This window comes from Channa argus, chromosome 14 (genome assembly GCF_033026475.1).
Source record: "Channa argus isolate prfri chromosome 14, Channa argus male v1.0, whole genome shotgun sequence".
NCBI classification, from domain to species: domain Eukaryota; kingdom Metazoa; phylum Chordata; class Actinopteri; order Anabantiformes; family Channidae; genus Channa; species Channa argus.
In genome coordinates this window covers 17706287-17730545 of record NC_090210.1, presented here as the reverse complement: position 1 = coordinate 17730545, position 24259 = coordinate 17706287, and the positions used below count along the sequence as shown (strand labels likewise).

Here is a 24259-nt window from a genome sequence, read left to right as displayed (position 1 = left end):
TCCAGTAGTGACAGGTTTGGACTGCAGACTGGTCAGTTAAGCACCTGGACTTTTTCATTTTGTTATAATAAGTGCAGAATGCAGCTTATTCTTATGTTGTGTTAATTTAGTTTATTTTGCGGTAATGATTTGTCTTATCTAGTAATTTTCTGTTTCTTTGTAGTCATCTATTATCAATAGTCATTTTTAACATCTTTTTGCATTTTTTTGTGTTCATTGTTGTTTGTATTTCTTCGTTATTTTGTGTGTTATGATCATTTTGCTGTTTGTGTTTTCTTCATGACCCTTTGTGATCATTTTGCACAACTTTGTGTGACTGTTCCATCATGAAATATTTACAGTCACTTAAGACTGGGGCTCAAAGAGGCCTGAGAGGATCAAAGGAGTCAGGGGGTCCTGGACCAGTGCCTGTTCACCAGATACCTGTCTGTGTCCTGTCACGTTGGTTGTAATACCGCAAACATCCACTCAGGGGCGCTGACAGCTCAGCTGAGATAACAAACAAGCTCAATCAAACAGTTCACTTGTGTCCTCAGTAATGTGACAGTGTGTTAGAAATTCCGGTGTTGTTTTTATCGGCAGTTTCACATCCTATTGGCTAAAGGGACACATCTGTCAGGTCAATGAGGAGAAACTTTTCATTTATTAGCACATTGTCGACGGCTGTCCGTAGTGCGGCTGTGTGTTTGTGTGTTTGTGTGTGTGTAGAAATCTAGGAAGTAAAGCCACACTTAACTTTTGCGACCGGGACGACGAGAAGGAAACGTTCATCCATAATCTCTCAGACAAACTATGATTTATAGGAATATTAGCGACGCCGCATTGCCGGGAAATAACGTTATTATCGCTATTTAAAACTGTAAAATTTGTTGGATCACCTTTTTTAGGGAGCTCAGGTGTCGAAGCGCTTTTTTCCCCTGAAGTTGTTTGATTGGAGTCGTTAACAGGAGCCAGTGACAGGAAGGAGTATTTCTGCTTTTTAAAGAAGAAATGACTTGTTTTTCCTCGAAAGGTGAGACCTACTGTGACTTATTAGTCCTGTGTGTTGTTTTTGTTAGATTTTTTGTCACCTGGTTCATGTAGGCCCACATGGGGGGGGGATAAAGGGGAATGTGGGACTTCCTTGTTTCCATGAGTGGAAGTTTTAAATGCAGGAAAAATGCAGTTTTACTGTGTGTCTAAAATGAAAAGTAGCTCAGCTGAATATTTATTGTAGTTTTTATCTCTGTTTTCCCAGTGTTTCCCTTTATTTCAGCAGTGGGTGCTGGCAGAGAGTTGGGGAAGTGAGGAATGCTGAAGGCTGCCTCTTGTGTATCAGGATGAGCATTACTGATGGAGCCAGGGCCCCTAAGCAGGATGGAGAGGGCCATGTTGTGCAGATCTACCCCAGGCCATCCCAGGACACAGCTGCCTACTGTCCCCTGCAGGTCAGCCCCACAGACACAGCGCAGACAGTCGTCCATAACGCTGTGGTCCATCTGGGCCTAGACTCCACCCGGGTGTACAGCCTGCTGGAGGTCAGAGGGAGCAGCACTAAGGAGATGCTTCTAGAACCTGGGGACTACCCTCTAGAGCGAGTCCTGCAGTGGCCACCAGAGGCACAGAAGTGGCACCCTCAGAACCAGGGTTACTACTTCATCCTGCAGCAGCAAGCCAACGATGGAAATGACGAAAGCAATAGAGAGGACTATGATGACCTCTGCAACCTCGAAACTGTGACGGAGGAGAGTGTTCTGGAGGTTTTATGTCAGCGTTTCTATAGGTGCAAAATTTACACCTACGCTAGGAACATCCTCATCGCCATCAATCCCAATAAGTTCCTACCTGTTTACTACAACCCCAAGTATGTCAAGATGTACGAGAACCAGCCACTGGGCAAACTAAGCCCTCATATATTTGGCATTGCCGATGTGGCTTTCCGAACAATGCTGAGCAGGAAGGCGAACCAGTGCATTGTGATATCTGGTGAAAGTGGTTCAGGGAAGACGGAAAGCAGCAGTTACCTCATCCACTGCCTCACTGCACTCAGCCAGAAGACGTACTCTGGCGGGTTGGAGCGAACCATCCTCGGGGCCGGCCCAGTGCTAGAGGTAGGTCTCGGTGAGGTGAAGCGGAGACAGCCACTGAAACCTCACATCACCAACACCCACATCTGCTGCAGCAGCACTATCTCATTTCACTTGTTTACTAAAACAGATGTACAAAGCTGATAGATTCTTAAATATCCTGAATAGCTGCTTAAATTCACTGCAGATATAATATTAGTTGGACAAAACATGTAAGGTTTCGAGTATTTATTTATCTTTGTTTAACCCATCAGAGAGGTCAAGGAGTCCATTTTTTATGAGGACAATTTTGGATCCCCCTTCCGGCTGTAAATTCTCCAATACCAAGAGTTCAAAGCCCATAGACATCCAGTCTGCTATTATATAAGACAACGAGAAGCTGCAAACCCCCTCAAGTAAAACTGCCACAATTTTCAAAAGTTTCTCAAATGTTAGGATCTATGAATTAATATCTATGAAGAATGTGCCACTATTTAGGTGAATAGACTTAACCGTTAATCTTTGAGAAAATCATGTACTAATCACTAAAGCACGCTCTCTTAAATTTAGGACATAGTTTGGAGCTAACATGCATCTGCGTGGTTTAAGAAAGCCCAAAGGATGCAGTTGTTGTCAGCTCAGTTGACACCACATGTCTTTGGTAGATCTGAAGAATGATTATTTCTCTAGCTTTCCTAGCTGCATCATTTACATCTAGTGCAGTCTGCAGAAAGTGATACAAACCAAGGCTCCGTCGTCCTTACTTCAAAGAGTCGTGTTGATATGAGTATGATCTCCATTAACCTTGGGGGTTTTTTTTTTTGGTTTATGTTTTTTCTAAATTTGTCTAAATGCAACTGCTTCTACATTCTGCACATACAACGTTCTCACTTTTGTTTTATATCCTTTTTTTTTTAGACATGCAAATCTCTCTTAGAACATATACAGTAGCAAATTATAAGCCCCTTCTTTTGCAAAGAAAATATGTGCCAGAATTATGTGTTCAGCTTGATAAAGGAACATCTGTGTAATCAGCAGTAACCACAAAACTCTGTGTGATCTAAACCATGAAGGACTGTGCTAGTTTGGTAGTGCGATAACCTTCCACAAATGAAGCATAGCCAGAAGGGGATATAAATAGTTTGACCAAAGTTGACAAATCTGCTCTGACTAAGAAAAATTTTAATAGTCTGTAATATTTTTACACAGTTTTTGCAACATTTCTTTCAGTTTCCTGTAGATCAGAAAGCATTAAAGAGCCCAGAACCTTTGTCCCACAAAACTTCCATTTCACTCTCACATACTTCTCTTAAATTGTGTCTGTGTTGCTGCGACGTCTCACGTCAGCTTTTTGCTGCTACTGCGATGTCAATGAATAACAGGGCTCATGGTTTGCTTCTGATCTGCTTTCTGTTTCAGTTTTCCGTAGAATTGCACAACAAGTTTAAATGATAACTGACATGAAATGTGGCCAAGTGCTTTTAAGGGAAAAACCCTCTTCCTTGGAACTTACAAGAGATCATCTTTTATAGGGAAAAAAAGACTCTCTGAGAATGTGTTTCCAGTACTTAAAAGCCTGAGATCCCACATTAGCAAGCTGGGAGCAAACCATTAGCTGGTTTCACTTCATTTAAAATCTGGCATTCTGAAACAAACAAAATGACTATGGTTTCGTTCTCAGTTTTTAAAGTGCTCCTTTTAAACCTTTCTCTTTGCAACCTGCAACCAGATACTGCTACCTCTACGTGGAAATTGTGTGAGAACAGAGGTTGTAGAAATCATTGCATAGGCTTTGTCTATGCATTGATACCCTAACTGACCTTCACATAACGTATCCTGCGCCACTTTGTTACTGATCACACCCCTACACACAGTCACAATGGGCCAGCTTTTCATTGGAAAGTGTTTTAACATGGATCCTTCCCCCTCCATGAACAAGTCCAACAAGTTTCTCCTTAAAAGAAGTCTACGTATTGTTCCTGTCAACTGATCTCAATGGCATTTTGTTGCTATGTGCTCTTTCCCTTAAAACACTCAAGGGAGCACAGATTAGGAGAGTGGTTTGTGGTTGTCATGTAATTTTTATTTATTTATTTAAATCTGGGAAAATGAGGAATAAGATTACTGAAGACTAATATGTCATGTCACAACATATAGCCTCAGATTTAACCTGAGAAAGCCATTCACAGGTGAATCTGTCCATCTGTGGGTTTTTTTTTTTTTTTGTAGGGTTATAAATCTGTAGGCAGGCAACATTTTTCATGAGTCATTCATGAGTCACAGCCTGTCACATGTATCTGAAATCAAAATATCTTTTTGTTCTCTCCAGAAATGTTTCCATTTATTATCTCACTTGATTACAACATGTTCTGTAGTAGAAGCTCTGTGCACATCTTGTCTCCATGGTGCCAGAAAACAACCACTGCCACAGTAGGTTGGAAGTTGTTTGTTTTTTAGAAGTACGGGGTGTAATGACTCTCGGCTTACGTTAAAATCACAGTTTCCTGACTAACTCAGTGGTTGTTGCTTGAGGTTTGTGTTGGGGCTTGATGATCAGGAAGCAGAGCGCTGTGCTCCACTGGGGGAACTTGCAGGGCGTTGTCTTTGAGGGAGCACCATAGAGAGAAGAGAAACAGCAACATGTCAGAACAGGTTTAGGCAGGTCTTCAAGAAAACCCACACAGCCAAGTATAATAAATTAATTTTATCACTCCCTCCTCTCCCTTTGTCATGGACTTATTCAGAATTCAATCCTGTTTTATCATATTTCAAACCATCACCAATTTCCCCTTTTTAATTTGGATCTTTCACAGCTTTCATTATCCTCTGAATGAAGGATAGGGAACCTACAACTCCCACGCTCAAAGGTCGAAGTTTAGAGTCAGACTTGTGGTGTCACAAGACACTTTATAGGATAAGAACATGAAAACATGTTCCTTCTTTTTCTTTACTACTATTAGGTATTTAAAAACTATTAACAAATAACAGTACACATCAGTCTTACCTGGATAAAGCCCATAGTCGTGTGAAACCGTGCCAATATGTTAGAAGTTCACATTGCTAAAACGTAAAAAACCAAACAGTGAACCAATAGAATACATGTAAGAATCACGGCAGGATGTAAATTCATAAAAGATACTGTAGCAAGCGTAAGCGCTATTGTTTGTTTGTGTTAGCTGTTTGACCTTGTTGGACCATGTATCCTATATGTTTCTTTATGCCTAAGCCTGGCTGTGAATTTGATTAATGTTCGTCTATAGGATAATGATGGAAAATGGCATATTCATCCGTATTATGCCAAATGTGAAAACATTAGCTTGTGGAATAGCAGCACATGAAAATTTTTTGACATTGAGCCCTCTGCATGTCTGGCTGAATGCAGTATTTCAAAGGGATTTCTATAGATGAGGAGGAGCCAGTTCTTCTTAGCCTGTGAATCCTCTGAGAGCCCACTTTCCAACACCTATTCACTCTCTCTCTCTCTCCACATACCATCCTCTCTTTGCCTTTCATTTTTCACCTGCTGCCTCCAGTGTCTACACATATCTTTGATTCATCTGGTTGAACGTGAAAGGCACGCACCTTTGAGAAAGCCTTCCCGACATTGTATTATATTGTGCACTGGGCAGGAACATTCCAGTAGTGAACTGTGTTAGTTGCCAGCGTGTGACAATTGCAACTTGCAGGTCTAGTTTAATGTCTGCGCAGACACAGCTTGTTAGGACACGACCCTCAGTACAGCTCTCACAGAAAAAAAAAGTCGAAGGATATCTTTACAAGCTGACATTGCCTTGGATTTTTATTTCTCAACAAAGTTAAAGAGTCCATAGAAGCTAATAAACTCCCATAGTCCTGTATGTCATTTTACTCACTTACTTACTTTGCCCGGGTGGAGTTTGTTGTGTTACTGATAATGAACAATAGATACAGTCTCCAGTGTGCGACACAATAATCTATGTAAATGTGCAATCACTCAGATTTATTATAGGGCTTTATTCTTGCAAATTGTTCTTTAATGACTCCTAAATTATTTCAATACTTAGCACTGTTACTGGCCTCACTGTGCTGTCATTTTGCCTGGACACTGATTAGACTGTATAATATATTGCCCATTACATTATAATGACTGTGTAGTAGATAGAATAACATAATGTAAGTTTAAAGCTAGACCAGTTTGTACTTTATTATTATATAATATTGCTAATGGAAACCTTCCCCTGCCAACCAAAACCCAAAGTGACTTATATGATGGCTCCTCTGTGCAGCAAATACTTGCAAAGTTTAGATCTAGTTGCCAGTGTCTGTGATAAACATGCCTACACTTACATCTGTCTGTGTGTTTATTTTAGTTAAAACTGATGTGCCTTATTTTTAACAGGCCTTTGGCAACGCTAAGACCGCAGAGAATAACAACTCCAGTCGATTTGGGAAGTTCTTTCAGCTCAACTACCTGGAGAGTGGTGTCATTAGAGGGTGAAGTGTCATATTTTATTTTTCTTGCCAAACCCCTGAACTCCATTTTGTTAATTTTTAGATCTTCAGCATAGTTTACAATTCTTCTTGGTGTATACATTTGTTCAGTTGATTTACCAGCTTTACCAAAGCTTTGCCGGTTTTGTTGATATTCTCATCTTGTGTGTCTCCTGCAGGGCTGTTATTGAGAAGTACCTACTAGAAAAGTGCCGACTGGTGTCCAGAGATAAGAGGGACAGGTATAATGTGCAACTCGCAGACAAACACTTTCATTCTTATTAGAGATCTTGAGCTGGAAATAAACCCCTTCTGATGCCAGTGTTGTTCACATTATCACCAGTTTGTTGCTGAATCCCAAGCTGTAGTATATGCCAGTAAAGGCAGAACACACTCCCCTTTACAAACCTCTGTGCAATGAAATACTGCGTAAATAACCAGGTTTAAATGAAACTCGAATGAGATTTTATTGACTATACCTGCGATCTGCGACCTCTTGACCTGCAGGAACTATCACGTGTTCTACTATCTGCTGGCAGGCGCATCCAAAGACGAGCAGGAGGAGTATCATCTGTTAAAGCTGCAAGACTATCGCTACCTCAAGCAGGTACTTTTGATCAGCAGTTTGTACAGTAGTGAGGTAGTAGAGGAAAGGAAAGTCTAATACTGTATATATGACAGCATAAAAATACAGTGTTTTTACTGAACTAATGTGAAACTGTGCAGTCAATCATGTCAAAAACTGAAGAGATGATACAGTTACTTACTGACTATGTTGACAAGTTTGTTATGCTCGATAATTCTTAATATGCTTAATATTTTTCTGCTTCTCCACATTTTTTTCCTCTGGCTGTTGCAGAAGGACCTGCAGTTAGATGATGAGGACAAACTTGGGCACGAGTACAAGAGGCTCCACCAGGCTATGGAGATGGTGGGATTCCTGCCCTCCACTAAGAAACAGTATGTACGGTTCTGATAACTGAACAACAAAACTGAAATGCTGCAGAACAACATAAAAACATGTCATATACAGAAAACAGAAGAGTTAATAGACCCCTGTGAAGAATGTGATATGACATTTTTAAAATCTTTATTATTTAAGGCCAAAAAGGCCATTGAATGGATTTGTAATCAAGGATATAATGTAATGGTATCATTATTTATTTAGGAATTAATAATGCATTTGTTATTACAGCAAAGCCTATTTACTCGCTTTTCTAAGTGGGGTTGATGAGGAAAGTTTGGGTTTACAGACATAATTCTGTTCTAATGTTGGCCAACAACAATGCACTTTATTTTTCAGTCAAACATTTCCTGGCTTTCAGTTACTGTAGCTTATACCATTTACTATTATATGACTGTGTTAAGTTAGGCAAAGCAGCAAAACTGATGTAATTTAACATTGTTGTGATTTTCCGCTTTTTATGCATGTGTCAGTAACATGTCAGTGCTTGTCAAGTCAGGCATCGGAAAAATGCAGCAAGCAGCTGACAGCCTTAGGGCAAAGCTAACACATACAAAGCAGCAGAGTCTGAAACTTATGAAAGTTGGTTCCTGTGATGAATAACTACTCTGAAATTATAGGTGTTAATGATAAATCTGCTGTTTACATTACAGAAACTGTGATAAAGTTATAGCCTATGACCAAAGTAAAAGAATATACTTATTTTGAGGAAAGTGCATCACAGACACCTTTTGTAAACTCTTTTATCATACTCACAAAGATCCAGTAAGTGATTAGATGATTTCGGAGGGTTGCGGCTCAGTTTGTAGAGCAGTCATGCACAAACCACAGGTTCAGTGGTTTGACTTTAAGTTCTTCCTGGTCACATCTCAAAGTGTCTTTGGGCAAGACACTGAACCCCATATTGCCCCAGGTGTGTGCTCCTTACTTGTAAGTTGCATCGAATAAAAAGCTAAAATCACTAATGGAAATGTATTTTATATTCATAAAAAAGGTATATTTTTTTCTTAAAGTAAAAACTAACCTAACAACTCTTGCTATTGCTGACATACTGATGCATAAGCAAAGAGTTAAAAACTAAAATGTAAATGAGTCAGCAAAAGTAACCATTATATTATCGAGTGTGAAAATCTCTGAAAAGGATTTTGTAACATAAATGATAATTTAATTTAAATGTATCTGCCCTCAGCGACCTTGCTCTTGTCGCTAGCAAACATATTGAAATTTGAACACATTCTTTATTAGTTGAAGGTATTTATTCAACTTACAATGTATTAATCTTACAAGCTCATTGCATGAACCCTAGTACAAAGTCCATGTATAATATAAGAGCAAGTGCTACAATTGTCCAGAGAAATTGCTGCAACAAACGTGATGAGACATTTTTTTCCCTGCGGCTGGTGTGATGTGCTGGTGTGATGTGCTGTGAAGAAAATGCTGTGATTTCTGCAGTGCACTCTCAGTGCATCATATGCTGTTTCGTGCACGCTCTACCCAGTATTTGTCTTAGATTTCTGGTAAAAATTACCCTGTTAGAGTGAAAACTGCAGGCAGCATCTGTTATTCTACAGATTTGCCACTCAAACAATCTTTGTATGTTAATTTGTACCATGCAGCATATTCTCCATCCTCTCTGCCATCCTACTTCTGGGCAATGTGACATACTCTCTGTCAGAGGACAGTCACAATCTGGAGGTTGGGCCTCCTGAAGTCTTGTTGACACTGTCTGATCTGCTCAAGGTATGGTCCTAAACGGTGGGAATTTGTTTACAGAGTGATAGTAAGTATGTAATCATACACTGCTCAGTGGTAAATTATCATCTACAGTAGAAATCTCCAGTTGATTTCTTGTGTGTGCTAATTTCTAATCACGGTAACATCTTAGTCAGGGAGCCTTGTAACTCCTTAAGATAATCTGCCATGTTTGCCAGGCCTAACATAGTTTTCTATATTATTTTGTAACAAAACATGTTTCTGCCTGTTCTCTTTAATCAGTGCACCGTTGCTATCAAATTTCTTGTGTATAAAAGTTTTGTAGAATTGTCTTAACAGTTTTTTTTTAATTTCAAGGTAAAAGAGCAGCATCTAGTGAACACTTTGACCAAGAAGAGAATAGCAACAGCCAAGGCCATGGTAGTTTCACAGTACACACTACAAAAGGTATGAAACTCTCCCCATTAGGTTTAATTATTAAACCATTAATGTTCCAATTGAATCACCAGCCTGTTAAGTTTACTTGGAATAAGTATGTTGTTATTTTTCTTTTGTGTTTTTTTGTTTTGTTTTTTTATTAAATTTGAGACTGAGTTGAGTTTTGGATTTGCTTTGTTTGATGTTTCTCTGCAAAAAGGCTTCTAAAATGCGGGACTCCATGGCCAAGTCGTTATACAGTGCTCTGTTTGACTGGATCGTCCTCCACATCAACCATGCGATGCTCAATAGACGAGACATGGAGGAGTCTGTCTCTGTAAGCAACTGTATAAAAAGTTACTATATATAAAAGGAGCCCACGTTTTTATATTCAAATAAAACAAATGATCATCATTTGCACTTTGTTGTATCTTTGAAGCATTTATAAAATATCTGTGCACAAATGTGTTTCAAGTCATAGCTTTATTATGTAGCTGTGTCTTTAGTGGTAAAGTGAAGCCTTTGAGCAGCAAATCAAATCACTTTTCCAGTATCCTGCCTTTTGAGTGTTTTGTATGAATGTCCTGTTGTTTTTTTTCCATCTACAGTGTTTGTCTATCGGCATTTTGGATATGTTTGGATTTGAAAACCTGCAGACAAACAGTTTGGAGCAGCTGTGCATCAACTATGCCAATGAAAAACTCCAGTATTATATTAACCAGAACCTTTTCGAGCTTGAGCAAGTAGGTTGATGTAGATCTTTTCAGCTAAATTATATTTCACTTTCACATTTTTTACATTTTTTGTTTCATCCAACATGGTTCATTAGCTCAGTGCATACAACACCATGGAAAATCTTACAATATAGGCTATTAAATTATATCAAACCTTGTTACAAACAGATGTACTGCTGTGATTCAGATGATAAAGTTATTTCCTGCAGCGTTTAAATTTCTCTTTTTAACCTTAATGAAGATCTTGTCAGTTAAAAAAGCACCACTGCATCAGCTAAACAGGGACAAATGAATTTCACTTTACCTGTGTTATCCGGTTATGTAAATATGATTGAAATTTTTCCAGGAAGAATATGTGTTAGAGGGCATCGCTTGGCAAAACATCTACTACAGTGACAACAGTGGCTGCATTCAGCTGATCGGTGGGAAACCAACCGGACTCTTTGACCTGCTGGATAGGGAGAGCAAGTAGGACAACTCTGCCGGCTTGTGTGACATTTAGCAGCCATCAACACTTTATAATTGATTCATAATTAATTGATAATAATTATATTTTTTCTGCTAAGAAGCCATGTATATTTTACTATATTGCTATTGGTTTTTATTTAGTTTATGCACCATCATCCACTTATGGGTATTCACAGAAACGGTTACAATTATTGACAAATACATCAATAAACATTAAAATCCATAAATTCACTAGTATAAACCAATTATAATATTTATTTAAAATAGAAAATCTACTAGTCTTTAATCCATTACTTATACTACCTTTGTAAAAATGCTTTAAATTGGCCACATTTGGCTGTGTTTGTATAACAGTACTGCGATATAATGCAGCAGTTTCTGTAGGTTATCACTCTTTTCTCAGATATGTGATGACATGTTTATTGTGCGTTTATCCATACAGCCTCCCCCAGGCCACAGATGAAACCCTGTTGAACAAGTTGAAGCTGAATCATCAGGACAACCCACTGTTTGAACTCTCTCCAAATAGACGATCGACTTTCACTGTTCGACACTTTGCTGGGAGGGTTATCTATGACATAAAGGTGAAGAATTATGTAAATTACAGTTTACCTGGCCACATTTGAAATTGTGAGAATGTACTTTTTATTGGTCCATTGTAAATTAGTGTTGGTTTTCTGTGACCCTGTTAAATAAACCAGTGTGGGAAAGACCACGAAGCATTTGTGTGAACTAAGTAAATGATTAAAGCTGCTCCATTCTGCTAGGAGATAGTGTATGTACTGTATTGTAAAATTTGTAGAGGGTTAATGTACAATCTGAGACCACAACAAAGTCATGGCCACAAAATTTGCTTTAAAAGGAATTCTGGCTTTAAAAAAAGTCTAGAATAGAAGTCTTTTCTTTTTTACATGTCAGAACTTTTGGGTCTCGCTCAAAATTTTTAGTCATTTCCATTTTTATAAGAAACTAACAACAAAGTCATTGCCACAGAATTTGCTTTAAAAGGAATTCTGGCTTTAAAAAAAAGTCTAGAATAGAAGTCTTTTCTTTTTTACATGTCAGAACTTTTGGGTCTCGCTCAAAATTTTTAGTCATTTCCATTTTTATATGAAACTAACTACATATTTATTTAGGTGCTGTCAAACATTTGGATGCCACTGTAGGTAATGAATTTTGAGCCCCAGTGAAAGTATGCGGCATAGTAATCATGATTGCTCTTGTCGATCAGGATTTCAGAGAGAAAAACACTGAGCACATGCGGCCTGAAGTTGTATCGCTTCTACGGAGCAGTGAACGAGCGTTCCTGCATAATCTCGTTGCATTTAATCCAGAGGCGTTGTTCAGATGGGGCGTCCTTCGAGCCACCATCCGCATCCTCACAGTTTTCAAAATGATGGGGCGCCAGCGGGCAGAAGCAAGTAGGTAGCTTCCGTTGCTAATCAAGGTTCATTTTTGTCTGCAACTAGGAGCTAAAATACGTTTTTCAGACCTAAAAATGTGTTTATGGAGTTTGGTAACGTGTTCTTTTTTCTGATGACGACATACATCTGACTTGTTGTATTGTTCCCACAGTTGTTGCCAAAAGAAGCTCCCGCAAGTCCCTCAAAGAAATTAGACATTGCAGCAGTGCTGTTGAGAGAATGCTCAGGTAAATATGTTCTGGTACAATGAACCATAGAGAATTTTAGCTCCTTTTCTTAAGGCCGATCTGAGAAAAATTACATATCCACAGTTTCATAACGATATAGTTTATTCAACAAAACATGTTGCAAGCATGTATTGTAAGATGTATTAGCTTGTAAATCTTTGTTCTGTACTTTTTCATATGTAAAAAATGTAACCTACTTTTACAGTAGTACACTGTACAGTGTATATGGAAATTCACTCTTTGTTAAAACACTTTTGATATTTAAAGCAACACCAAGACTCTGGATTTCTCCTTTGATAACCCTGATGAAAACCCTCTTGATGTGTTTGAAGACATCTTTGTCACTTATGAAATGAGAAAGTAAGTGAGCCAAATTGTTTTCTTTCAGAAGCACAAGTTACGATGTTGACTTCTCTTTTAAAACTTTATGTTGTATAGAGCCTCAACTTCTCTCTATTTTGTTTTATTTTTTTGCAGGAGAACCAGAGGCAGTCGGAAGAAGCAGCTCATCCCAAAGGTGAAATGCTAGTAATTGATGCAGTGTTTGTGAGGCTCCAACACATTTTTCTATTTTGTTCCAAGATTTAGAAAGCTATTAGTCTTGTTTATGTTTTTTAAACAGAACCTTGTGGATTTACGCTCACTGCGCCATGTTGTTGGCCTCACTGCACATGACCAAACCAGCAAATCCATCTTCCACCCTCACCCAAGAACGAGTCCCCTAACAGTGAGCTCTCACTGTCAGGTTTGTCTTTTTGTGGACCATACTTTTTTTTTTTTTAACAAAAATGTAGAATCTGCTTTGTTAATAACTCAAACTAATTTGGAACCTATTTTTTTCCCACAGGCATCACTCAGAAAGCTGATGGAGACAATTGAAAATGCAGAACCTTTTTTCATTATCTGTATGCGCTCTAACTCTGAAAAGGTAACTTTACATGGGTAAATTCGGGTCTGCATGTCAGACTGCATAGCACAGCTCATCACTTGGGATTTCTTTTTTCTTTTTCAACAGAGAGAGCTGCAGTTTGATAAAAGACTGGTACTGCATCAAATCAAGTACATGGGCATTCTACAGATGGTTAACATCCAGAAAACCGGCTACAGTACCAAGTACACGTTTAAAGTAAGAGTACAGATATCTAAAACTATCGTGCAATTAAAGAAATTTACTCTAAACAGGACCAACAACACTACTGTTAGAGAGAACAAAACGAAATTGTACTTTTGATGCTGTTTTTTCTCGTGGTGACAGGAATTTGTGGAGAAGTTCAGAATGTTGCTTCCAAAAGGAGCCACTCCCTCGTCACAGCACATAAGTGAACTATTTAACAGGATGGAGCTGGATAAGACCTCCTACCAAATAGGAAATACTAAGGTAAACAATTCTATCAATATTTATATGGCAGAGCGGTGGCAGAGTAGTAAGCACTACCACTTCACAGTTGCAAGGCCATGGGATCAAACCTTGGTTCAAAACTTCGCACTGACGGCAGCTGCCAGCAATGACCCTGTGGTTTGTTGACAACTGCTCTAGAGCTGAGCTTCACTTCCCTGTGCTTGAAGTGTTTCCTCTTGGTACTCAAGTCTTAATTGGATGGATGGATGGAATATAGAAGTTTTAGAAGTTGAATAATTCCCTAAACTTTAACATTACTCTTTATTTAAAGTAGTGTATCATATTCTGAGGGAGAGTATTGTCACAATTAGCAACGCCACCTTTTAAAACAACACAATGCCGAATTCTTTCATATAGAAAGTCCTGAAAAGAGACAAAAGTAACAAAACCAGTAATGTGTGCTAAAATACACCGTGATTACACAATACAGGTGGCAGTGTGCTTTCATCCTTCTTTATGCTTCGTATGTCTCCTTTTCTTGCTCAGGTGTTTCTCAACGAAAAGGAGAGGCAGCTTCTCCAAGACACTCAAAACAAAGAAGTGATGTATCGCATCATCACCCTGCAGCGCTGGTTCCGTGACTGTCTGATAAGGTTGCACTTTCTGCAAAAGAGAGATGCCAGAAGGATCATGGAGGTGCAATTTATCTGCCTAATTTGTTTTGTATTCGCACTTTGAATCCTCTCACATTAATAAAGAAGTAACGATCATAACAGCAACTATAGTTGACAGAAGAATTCTGATGTTTTAGAGAAACTGGCGTGAGTATTATATTTACCAAAGCCGAGCTGCCACAGTGATCCAGACAGCATGGAGGAGTTCCCAGAAGAAGGCAAAACAGCTGCTCAAGGAGGGCAATGACAACAGAACATCCCAAACAGAGCCTGGACATGACAGGTATACAGTACATAGCACTGTATCTACAGTACTCACTGTAGATACTGTACAACAGCTACTCTTGTCATGTCACTTTAGTTTGTTTCCATACTGTGTGATGGAAAAAAGGGGCCTGGTGGCTCAGTGGTAGAGCATTGGGTTAGGATGCAGAAGGCCGGGTTCGAATCCCAACCCCCCAGGTGTGGCCTCGCTTGCTTGCACCCTGGGGGTGCGCTTGTCCAGGTGCTTAGATTTAAAGGCACTCCTAAGATTGATTTTGTTGCCACACTCCATATAACACATTTTGCATTGGGTGTGTCTGTCTGATGCTGAACATTGTGTTTTTATAAACAAATATAGTGCAAACACATATTTTGATAAGAATCCCATACTTAATTTATTAAAAAGGTGGCTATAATTGCACGGCCTGGTGGCTCAAACGGCATAGCATTGGGTTGGGATACAGAAGGCTGCGGGATCGAATCCCATCCCACCAAGTGCGGCCCCGCCCAGCCATCAAGGGCCACCCTCGTGCTGTACCTGAGCCTGGATAAAATGGTAGGGTTGAGGCAGGAAGGGCATCAGCTATTTGCTGAATCAACTGTGATAAGCTACGGTAGGCCAGTGGCAGGCATTTTAAGTAAAAAATCTGATAACACTTCTAAACTCACTATATGTACGTTTCAGATAACAGCGACAACTCCTAATAAATCAGCAGCATTTGGTTTGTGGATGCAGCTGTGATGGGAGTCTGATTTTATGGTTCTTTCATAACAGCTTCAAAAAAAAAGAGTTTAAGAGGCAGCAGAATGTGGAGTGCGGCGCCAACGGGATACAGCAGCCAGACTCAGCTAACGGCCAGTCTGCACAGACCGTCCAGAGCAAGGAGAAACAAGAAGGCAGAGCATCCCCTTCCGTTCTTAAGAGACCCCTCTCTGTCCCTGTGGACAGTACAGTTGGCCATAAGGATCGTTCCTCCAGCCCTTCAAAAAGCAGCTCACTTCAGCGATACAAAGACATGGTGGGCATCAAAGAGAAGGCCGAGAGATGGAAGGAAAAATATAGTGAGGGGGAATCAAGTCCAGAAATGCACAGGGCTGGAGACATTAGTGAAGCTGTTCCGTAAGTGTTTCTATTACCACATTGATGAGCATTTTAAGCTCCAATAGCTCAAACAGACTCTGATATTGTCAAGCTTTTTGTGTTTTAACAGTCTAAAGTGAAAGGTGTACATGGCAATAACCTCTAAATATGTGTATTTAAATACAAACCATTTCGATGTTTTGTTTTAGTTTCACTATAATTCACAGCTGCTCATATGTCCCTCTGCAAAAACAGGTTTAAAGCAAAGGCATTTTCTGTTGATGATGCGTCCCACATCAGCTCACTATGCTCTGATTCATCACCTGTCAATGAGGTAACTTTTGTCTTGTGTGCAAAATCAAAAACATAATTCGGAACAGTGTGTCTACATCTTCAACTACAACATTCAAATTTGCCATTTGTCTTTGCTTCCTTTATAGTTGTTACATAGTGTCCTTTAAAACCACTGTATAAAAGTTGGAATTGGCTTCTCAGATTTCTGTAGTAGCTTATGTTAAGACATGAATCAAAGAAGGCCTCCCAGTTTGTGCCTCATCACCTTTCCTGGCCCAATTAGGTCAGGGTGCGCCACCACAAACGCAAGCGGCACTTGGCCAACACCCGCAGCCATTTGATGTTTAACTTTAGAGAGTCTGAGGAGGACGAGTGCTGGAGTTTTCCACTGCCTCCCATCAGCCCCTGTGTGGTCAGCACAGACGGCTCAGAGAGACCGGCTGTCCAGGCCCTTGAATCCCAGGTCAAGGTACTGACCAAAGGGATGTTTTGACTGACAAGAAACTGCATGCAGGCCTTGCATGTGTCCCAAATATATCCAAGGTTGCATTGTTCTGGATTGCTCCATTTCTGCTCTGCAGCCCTGTGCAAGATGACCTCTTGCTTCCATATAGAAAGAAAATATCAAAGCCCATTTCCAAAGCTCATTTGAAGTTAAGCAGCTCAATACAATAGTGTAAATAGCTTTTATTTAAGTGTATTGGTGGTTACGTCTACATTAAGACAGGAATTTTGATCACTGGGTTATCACTTTATTCATACTCATTCGAATTATAAACTTATCATTTACATTTTTACCGCCCTATTTGTACACATAGCACATGAGTGACGCAAAGAGATTACAACATAACTTTAATTAAGGGAAGAAAGTTCAGGTGGCAGCAGTGGACAGTTTAGCTTTGCATGATGAGTAAAATCCTTAAGCATCATTACTATTGTGCTTATATTCATCGTATGTATTGGGTCTGGGTTGGTGGTGGGGCAGCCTTGGGAAGCTTTTTGGAAGAGGTGGGTGTGTGCATTTTACTTTGAATGTCAGGGGCGGAAAAAGTGTTTTCCTGTGAATGTTGTTTTGTTTTTTAGATTTTTTTTTTTTTTAATTCACAAATGTTTTGCTGCTTATATATTAGATGCCACCAGAAACTGATGGGTCAAGGTTCAGCCTTCCGTCCTGCATCCCTGTTGATGATGTGGGACAACACGATTCCGGCCAATCGCCACTCACAACACCCGAGAGGTAAAATCTCTTGACCAGTTAGGATAATATTCAGGGTTTTTGAGTTTTCAAAACTTAACCTTTTTAAAGAAACGTAGCTTGATGTCATGCTGCATGGAATTTATAGATTGCTCTTTCCACAGGGTTTGGTTTCTCGGTAGATTCCTAAAGAAACTGGCGCCCAAAACAAACAATGATTTTCCAACAGATAAAACCGGTAAGCAAACATTTACAAAGTTTGATTTCCAGAAAGAAATGACTTTAATACATTTATTTGTACGGTTGAGATGTTTTAAATTACACATGGCCTCTAAATAAGCTGTAGAAGGGAGGACTTATGGTGCACCTCTCTACTTCTCTACAGCCTTTTGACCTGTGCATGTGGCCATGCACAACCAGAAATTAGGTTTCTGGATTTTGTGACAGTTGAGACATCAGCCAACTGTAACTGGATTTGATGACGTAAACAAATTTTTGTGTGCAAATGTATTTGGGTCTTACTTTACTTTGATATTACAAGAAAAGCCACACTTTTGCAGTTTAGTTCTTTACTGCCATCTAGAGGTTTTATCCCAACATTGATCAAACTTTAGATTGTCATGTTAGACTGACAGTGCTCTCTCCCTCTGTCACCGACAGTCACCTTGCCCAGGTATAATCCTCATCCCTATCACATGGCGAACCAAAACATAAAGTCCCATCGAAATCCCACCATTCGAATCAGTCGGGCCACGCGGGCGATAGATTGGAATGCATCGCTGGACCGTGTGATCACCAACCCCAAAGAGCTACGAAACCTGGACGAATTCCTTGGAAATCAGGTGAGATCAAGGCGTAAGGAGGAGAAATATTTTTATGTGTTAGGTTTTTTTGTTGGTTTTGGTATTTATTTCCCTGCCTTCCTCTTTAATATTACACATTTTTGAAGCCTAAATGCCAATAATTTTTTTGTATCCCACTTGTTCATGACAAAACTTTCTTGTCAGGTGAATGAGCTGCAAACAAGAATAAAAAAACTGTCACCGACAGAGAACATCTTCTTTGAGGCCACCAAGGAGTTTAGAGAGACCATCAAAGGCATGTACTCTCTTCAGGTGAGTTTGAGATCTTTCTCTGTACCTGTAAGTATTTTAAAGCCTCTAATAGAGAAACAGTGAGTGAGGGAGAGTCAGATTTTACAGATGTGTACTGTATATTATGTTTTCTGTCGATTCTGGATCGCGTTGAATCTCTTGTACTTGCTGCTTGGTGTATAAATTTTATTTGTATATTAAATGTCCTAATGTAGAAGCAAGCCAAATGAAGACACTGAAAGGAAAGTCACTCGTTGTAATTTCTGTGCCCACTTTGTGACCAACAGAAGCCCCAAATCGGCTACAAAGACCTGATGCAGGGCTACCATACGACAGTGAGCACACTAGCAGGAGCCCAACGAGAGGCAGAAATTCCACTGGTGGTCAACCTCTTCCAGTCTGTGTTAGATGGCTTTATCAGGGGGGAGCTAAAAAGAATGGAATTTGAACCAACCAAGGTAAATTTGAGCTTTTCCATCACCAGCCTCTAAAAATCTTTGACAGTACAGAATCTCCCTTAACTCACTCATATAATACATCTAATTTCTGGCTTCTCTCATGCTACTAAGGTGATGAACAAGAGGAAACAATGTAAATCTGTAAGTTGAATATCTTTATCTCCACTATGAAGTGTCCTCATAAGTCTCCCACAATCTAGGTAAATAATCCCAGTGTATTTCCTGTTAATCCCGTGTCTACAGCTTGATTGTATTCTGGAACACCTGTTTAGCATATACCAGGTGAACGTCATGCAGACGTGCGATGTGTGTGGCTCTCAAATCAGGGGAATGGAGAAGGCCTATATTTGCAGTGGTGAGTTCAGAGAGTGGCCAAAAGATGTTAGTGCTTTAAAAACTACTAGAAGACTTCAAAAACAATAATCCTTTCTTCCTCGTTTTATTTTAGCTTGCAATTTAATATGTCACAAGAAATGTCTGAACAAAGTCGAAACTCATTGCTCAAAACGGGGTGGAAAAAAGGTAGGAACTGATTTTTAAATACTAACAAACCTTTGTGAAAGCATAGGTTTCTCAAGACTGCCTGTTCGTCTTGTGAATTCCCATATCTTATCTGACAGGATGGCACTGAACGAGGCTCCCTTCACTTTGGTGTGCAAGTGTGTGCTCTTGTCAGCGACACAAGCCCAGTACCAAAGGTGGTGGAGATGTTGCTGTTGCACGTGGAGCTAAACGGCCTCTACACTGAGGGCATTTACCGCAAATCGGGCTCAGCCTGTCGAGTAAAAGAGCTCCACCATATTTTGGACACTAGTAAGAAGTTCTTCGTATACAAATCTGCATTCAATAAGCTGGAGTTTACATAATAAAAAAATTTTTTTTTAATCATTTGTTCAGTTGGGTTCTCTTTTTCTAGAATAAGAACTCATGTTTTAAGTCAGATTTATGTAGAAAAAAGAAAAAAATCATCAAGGCTTCAGAAAGCTTCAAGCATGATTTCATATTGTTTTTTATTTTAATGACCTATTAAGTCAGTGCTAAAGTAATAATTAAATATACTTATTTGATTAAACACTTTATTACTTGACAACACTGACTGTAAATGACGTTTAAATTCTAATAAATTGTTCTACATTTTCTCATAAATGTCATCTTACCTTGTCCTGTCTTGTAACAGCAGATCCTGAAGCAGCATGTTTAGACACCTACCAAATCCACACCATCGCAGGTCTGGTTAAACGATGGCTCAGAGAGCTTCCTGACCCCCTCATGACCTTTTCCCTCTACAGGAACTTTCTGCAAGCTGTGGGTAAGGAAAATATTGTTTTGTGTTTAACAATGATTTTGTGCATTTATTGATAGAAACAGTACAGGGAAGATTCATATAAGGTTCAGTGATTGAACTGGTTTATTGTTTCATGTTTAAATATGCAGGAGATAATGGGTTAGGGTTAGCAAGAAACATTATCTTGATATCTAAATATTTTTGGATCAATACAACCAGCTTCTTTAGTTCATGGCACTAGGGGAAGTTGATCAAATGAATGAGTGTTGAATCTATATATATAGATAGAGAGAGAGAAACATAAATTACAATTTGAATCCAATGTTTTAATAACAATCTGAGGGACTGAGATGTTACTATGATGCTACAGTGTTATGATGTCCAAAATGTTTATAATAACATAGTAAAAAAAAAAAATTAAAACAAAGTCCTCACCAATGAAATTAAGTTTCTGCTTCTTTAATTTGCAATGTACAAAATTATAAAAATGAGAAGTTGGTAAAATCTGTCCTTTGTTTGTTTGTTTGTTTGTTTGTTTTTAGAGTTGCCAGAGAAAGCTGAAAGAATAAGGGCTATTTATCAAACGATTGAGGAACTTCCGCCTGCTAATTACAGCACTTTAGAGCGACTCATCTTTCACCTCGTCAGGTAGGAAGATTGCTTTTCTTTATGTGAGAAATGTCCTCCGAGAGCTTGACCTATTTCTGTTTTGTTTTAGGGTTGCAAAGGAAGAAGAGCATAATAAGATGTCTCCAGGCTCTCTTGCAATTGTGTTTGCCCCCTGCATCCTGCACTCTCCTGACTCTGATGACCCTTTCCTTTGCATGAATGACTTGTCCAAGACTACGATGTGAGTCACCATACTTAAATGGTTTACTTTTTTACTACTTTACTACTCTTCATTTTAAAGTACTGTATGCATTCTGGTTAGATAAACTCTGTACATTTGTCACCGGGCCGTAATCAGCACAGATTGTGTTCTGCAGGTGTGTAGAGATTCTGATCTGTGAACAGTTGAGACGTTACACCGAAAAGATGAGGAACATCAACGAACTGGAATATGCAGAAGCACTGGCTGTCAATCAGCTCAAACTAAAGAGACAAAACACGGTGAGAGGACAGTTTGAGTTTGTCAGTCCTGCTCAAACATAGCAAAGAGGCATAATGCCTCAAAACATCACTGACTAAACTTTGGGGAGATGTATACCTACTCACAGAAACATGTTTAAGTCACTGTCAAATGCCTTCTTGGCTGTATTCAACACCTTATGTTAAATTCTTGATATGAACAAAATAAAACTTTACATGTCCAAGTTGCATACTGTACTATTCATAATGTATCAATGATATCCATTACTGTGGTCTGCAGGTCCTTGATAAGCCTTTAGAGCTGGATATCCCAGAGCAAATGCATACTGATGAAACGGAGAAGACTCTTCTTGAAAGGATCGAGTCCATCAAGCAAGAAAAGTGAGCTGAAATGGTTAAACCACTGTTACAGTAATAAATCTGTTTTGTTTTTTTAATCACATCGCTGTAAAGTGACATTATGTTTTGTGACTTTCAGAGTGGACTTGGCCTGTGGATTGCTTGACTTGGAGCAGGAGCAGTCTGACAATGAAAACCTGGAGTCAATGTCATCAGTCAGCTCTGAGAGTCTAGAAGAACTTCTGGGGAGCGTGGAATCGGAAGGTCAGTAGGGGAGGTAAGGTACTTTCACCTTCCTCTGGGTTTAACAAAACAATGTAATAAATGCCTGGTTTCAGACAATTGCTTAAAAAATTCTGGTGCATGCTGATTAGGGGATTAATATGGTTGAAGTGAAGTTTAACCCTCCATTTAAAGAGAGAAGCACTTGTAACTGATCCTAATGGCCACACTCATAGGTAATTTATGGCCAAACTGTTTCAGGCCCGCAGAAGTGTTTTGCCTTTCCTTCGTCCTTGCAGTTTCAAAACCATTTATCATACAAGATAAGGGCCTGCACTTTTTCTTCTCAAAAGCATTAATGGAGTTGCATTTGGCTGTAGCCTGTTATGATGCAACTGTGTAAAGAATGAATAACAAGGACTGAAAAAGGTTTTAACAATACCTTACAATAACATTTCTGCACATCTGGCTAAGAAAATTAGCATGATTGTCAGATTGCCTGCTTCTGAAAATTCCAAAAATCTATAAATATCTATAAATAAACATTGGAGATGCGTCCTCTGACTGTGTCTGTAACTTTCTGAGACTTCTAATCCCACAGTCACACCACTTTACTTTCAGGAATAATAGAGTTTGATGGGTTTGAGTGTTTCTTTCAACCTCTGATTTGTCACACCTATTTCACTTCCAGTATGTACAAACAATCCGTATTATCCCCATACTAGAATCATCGAACACAAGTTGCATGCAACAGCCAGGCTTTTGGGCAGCTTTAAGTCGATAGCTATCACGTTTTATCAAACACTCAGACAGTGTTGAGGGACACATTTTACAAACAAGTTTGTTTTCAGCACCTCTAAATTACTTAATTTGAAGTATACTGAGGAGTCACAACACAGTAGGCATTAAGCTATTCAATTTTTCTGAATGTATTAATTATTACATTTGTTTGGCTACTTTGCTGTTATTTTTTTGATTAATGATACATCCTGTGCGGGATTATAAAAACATAATCACAAATATTTTAGAGGATAATAAACAACCTAAAATAAGTGTGTAGTGCAGTTTTCTAACTTTCATAACACATACAATTATGAATTTTGTAAATGTTTTGTTTTTTCAGCGTGCCTAACCTTACCTTATGTGACACAGTTTATTATGATATGTAAATGTCTCAATGCATTACTAAAGGAAACCTTTAACTCTACGGACTACGTGCTATAGTTAGATTATTGTGTTTTCAGTTTTCATGCATAAGCAACCGTGTCAAACCAATACAGGATCTTGTGGTTGATGGTGTACAATATTAAATATACTAATCTAATGTTTAAAATTCCAGGAAAGGTTTTCATGCAGTTGAAAACCCAGACATGTGACGTCCCATCTAACCTGGAGCAGAGATCAAAAATTGTGGTAGATGTTATCCAGCCGATGTGCTTCCTGCCCAGCTGGGAAAACCTCTCTCCACCCAACAAGCCTCAGGTCACCAACCTGACTTACACTGGCAGCCTAGATGACCTGGACATCCCTTACATTGATGAGGATGAGGATCAAAGTTGAGACTAACACAAGCTAAAATATTTAGTATATTGTCAAACGTGTGTTCATGGAAGATTTAGAAAAAAAAAATGTGAGCTTTGTGACTACAATTTGTCAGTTTTACTCTGTAAACAAAGTGCTTTGAAAATGTATATGTATTTAATGGGAGATCACTTGGACTGCCCCTCTGTTTTTATGACAATGCTGATGAAGAAACAGCGATGACTGCCCAAACTTGTTATATCAATACACTATGTGATTATATACATATTTTGCATTTGTAAAGTACACATTTTATAAAATGTATGTCTTGTGGACTGCTGTGTCTCATTTGTAGAGGAACATTCATACCTCCTTTACTATTAGCCAATATTCTAACTTGGTACTAATGGTAGTTTAAGATATTTTATGTAGTTACTTTCTATTTTTGCTAAGCCTGGCATTGCATTGTTGGCCTTCCCTCAGTGAATTTTTGAGCATCTGAAACTGTTTTTTTCTGCTTCATCATAAACCTGTGGCTTATACTGCTGAGAATGACCACTGCTTCAGTGAACATACAAATGAAATGGTCATATTGCTGCCTTTTAGACTGACTGAACTCATTTCCCTGTCAATTTTCTATGTATTGCAAAGTACCTGTAGGTTTTTATATGCAGGCCTGTACATGCTCCAAGTATAACATTTGTCACCTACTGAAATTAAATAACCATTTTCAAGTGTCATATCCTGTAATACTACAAATAAATGCATCTGTACAATCCCAATTATCTATAACATTTTGGTTAGGAGTCAGGTTAAAAACCATAGTATCATGGTGAAAGTAGCACATGAAATAAAAATAAAATAAAACTTGAAATACTGTTTAAAATTAATATATAGTCAAATACTGGATAGAAATGTATTCCTCTATTTAATACAAAGGAC

General features: G+C 38.9%; 1 protein-coding gene across 7 annotated transcripts; it reads left to right on the top strand.

Annotated features, from left to right (window-relative positions):
- The first annotated feature begins 522 nt into the window (after positions 1-522).
- myo9b (myosin IXb) lies at positions 523-24099 on the top strand. Of its 7 annotated transcripts, none has more exons than XM_067475699.1 (41): positions 523-1012; positions 1259-2090; positions 6424-6518; positions 6695-6757; positions 7023-7122; positions 7375-7475; positions 9096-9219; positions 9550-9639; positions 9830-9946; positions 10218-10352; positions 10690-10811; positions 11254-11395; positions 12043-12232; positions 12387-12462; positions 12730-12822; positions 12940-12979; positions 13085-13207; positions 13310-13390; positions 13478-13588; positions 13718-13840; positions 14348-14497; positions 14613-14758; positions 15515-15859; positions 16076-16154; positions 16398-16583; positions 17245-17351; positions 17474-17547; positions 17970-18151; positions 18317-18424; positions 18691-18861; positions 18973-19002; positions 19105-19216; positions 19310-19383; positions 19482-19674; positions 20039-20170; positions 20689-20794; positions 20865-20996; positions 21133-21256; positions 21516-21616; positions 21714-21838; positions 23136-24099. In XM_067475699.1, the coding sequence occupies exons 2-41, from the start codon at positions 1320-1322 to the stop codon at positions 23354-23356; spliced, it is 5595 nt and encodes a 1864-aa protein (XP_067331800.1). In that variant the 5' UTR covers positions 523-1012; positions 1259-1319; the 3' UTR covers positions 23357-24099. The 7 variants fall into 7 exon arrangements, with proteins under 7 accessions (XP_067331800.1, XP_067331801.1, XP_067331802.1 ...); XM_067475700.1 differs by having other exon boundaries at positions 1256-2090; XM_067475701.1 differs by having other exon boundaries at positions 1238-2090; positions 20042-20170.
- The last annotated feature ends 160 nt before the right edge of the window (positions 24100-24259 follow it).

Bases quoted from the DNA above. Each gene is read 5' to 3' on its own strand.
- myo9b (XM_067475699.1), top strand. From the start codon at position 1,320: ATGAGCATTACTGATGGAGCCAGGGCCCCTAAGCAGGATGGAGAGGGC. The intron at 10,812-11,253 runs GTAGGACAACTC...TTATCCATACAG, and splicing joins CTGCTGGATAGGGAGAGCAA to CCTCCCCCAGGCCACAGATG. The intron at 12,233-12,386 runs GTAGGTAGCTTC...TTGTTCCCACAG, and splicing joins GCGCCAGCGGGCAGAAGCAA to TTGTTGCCAAAAGAAGCTCC.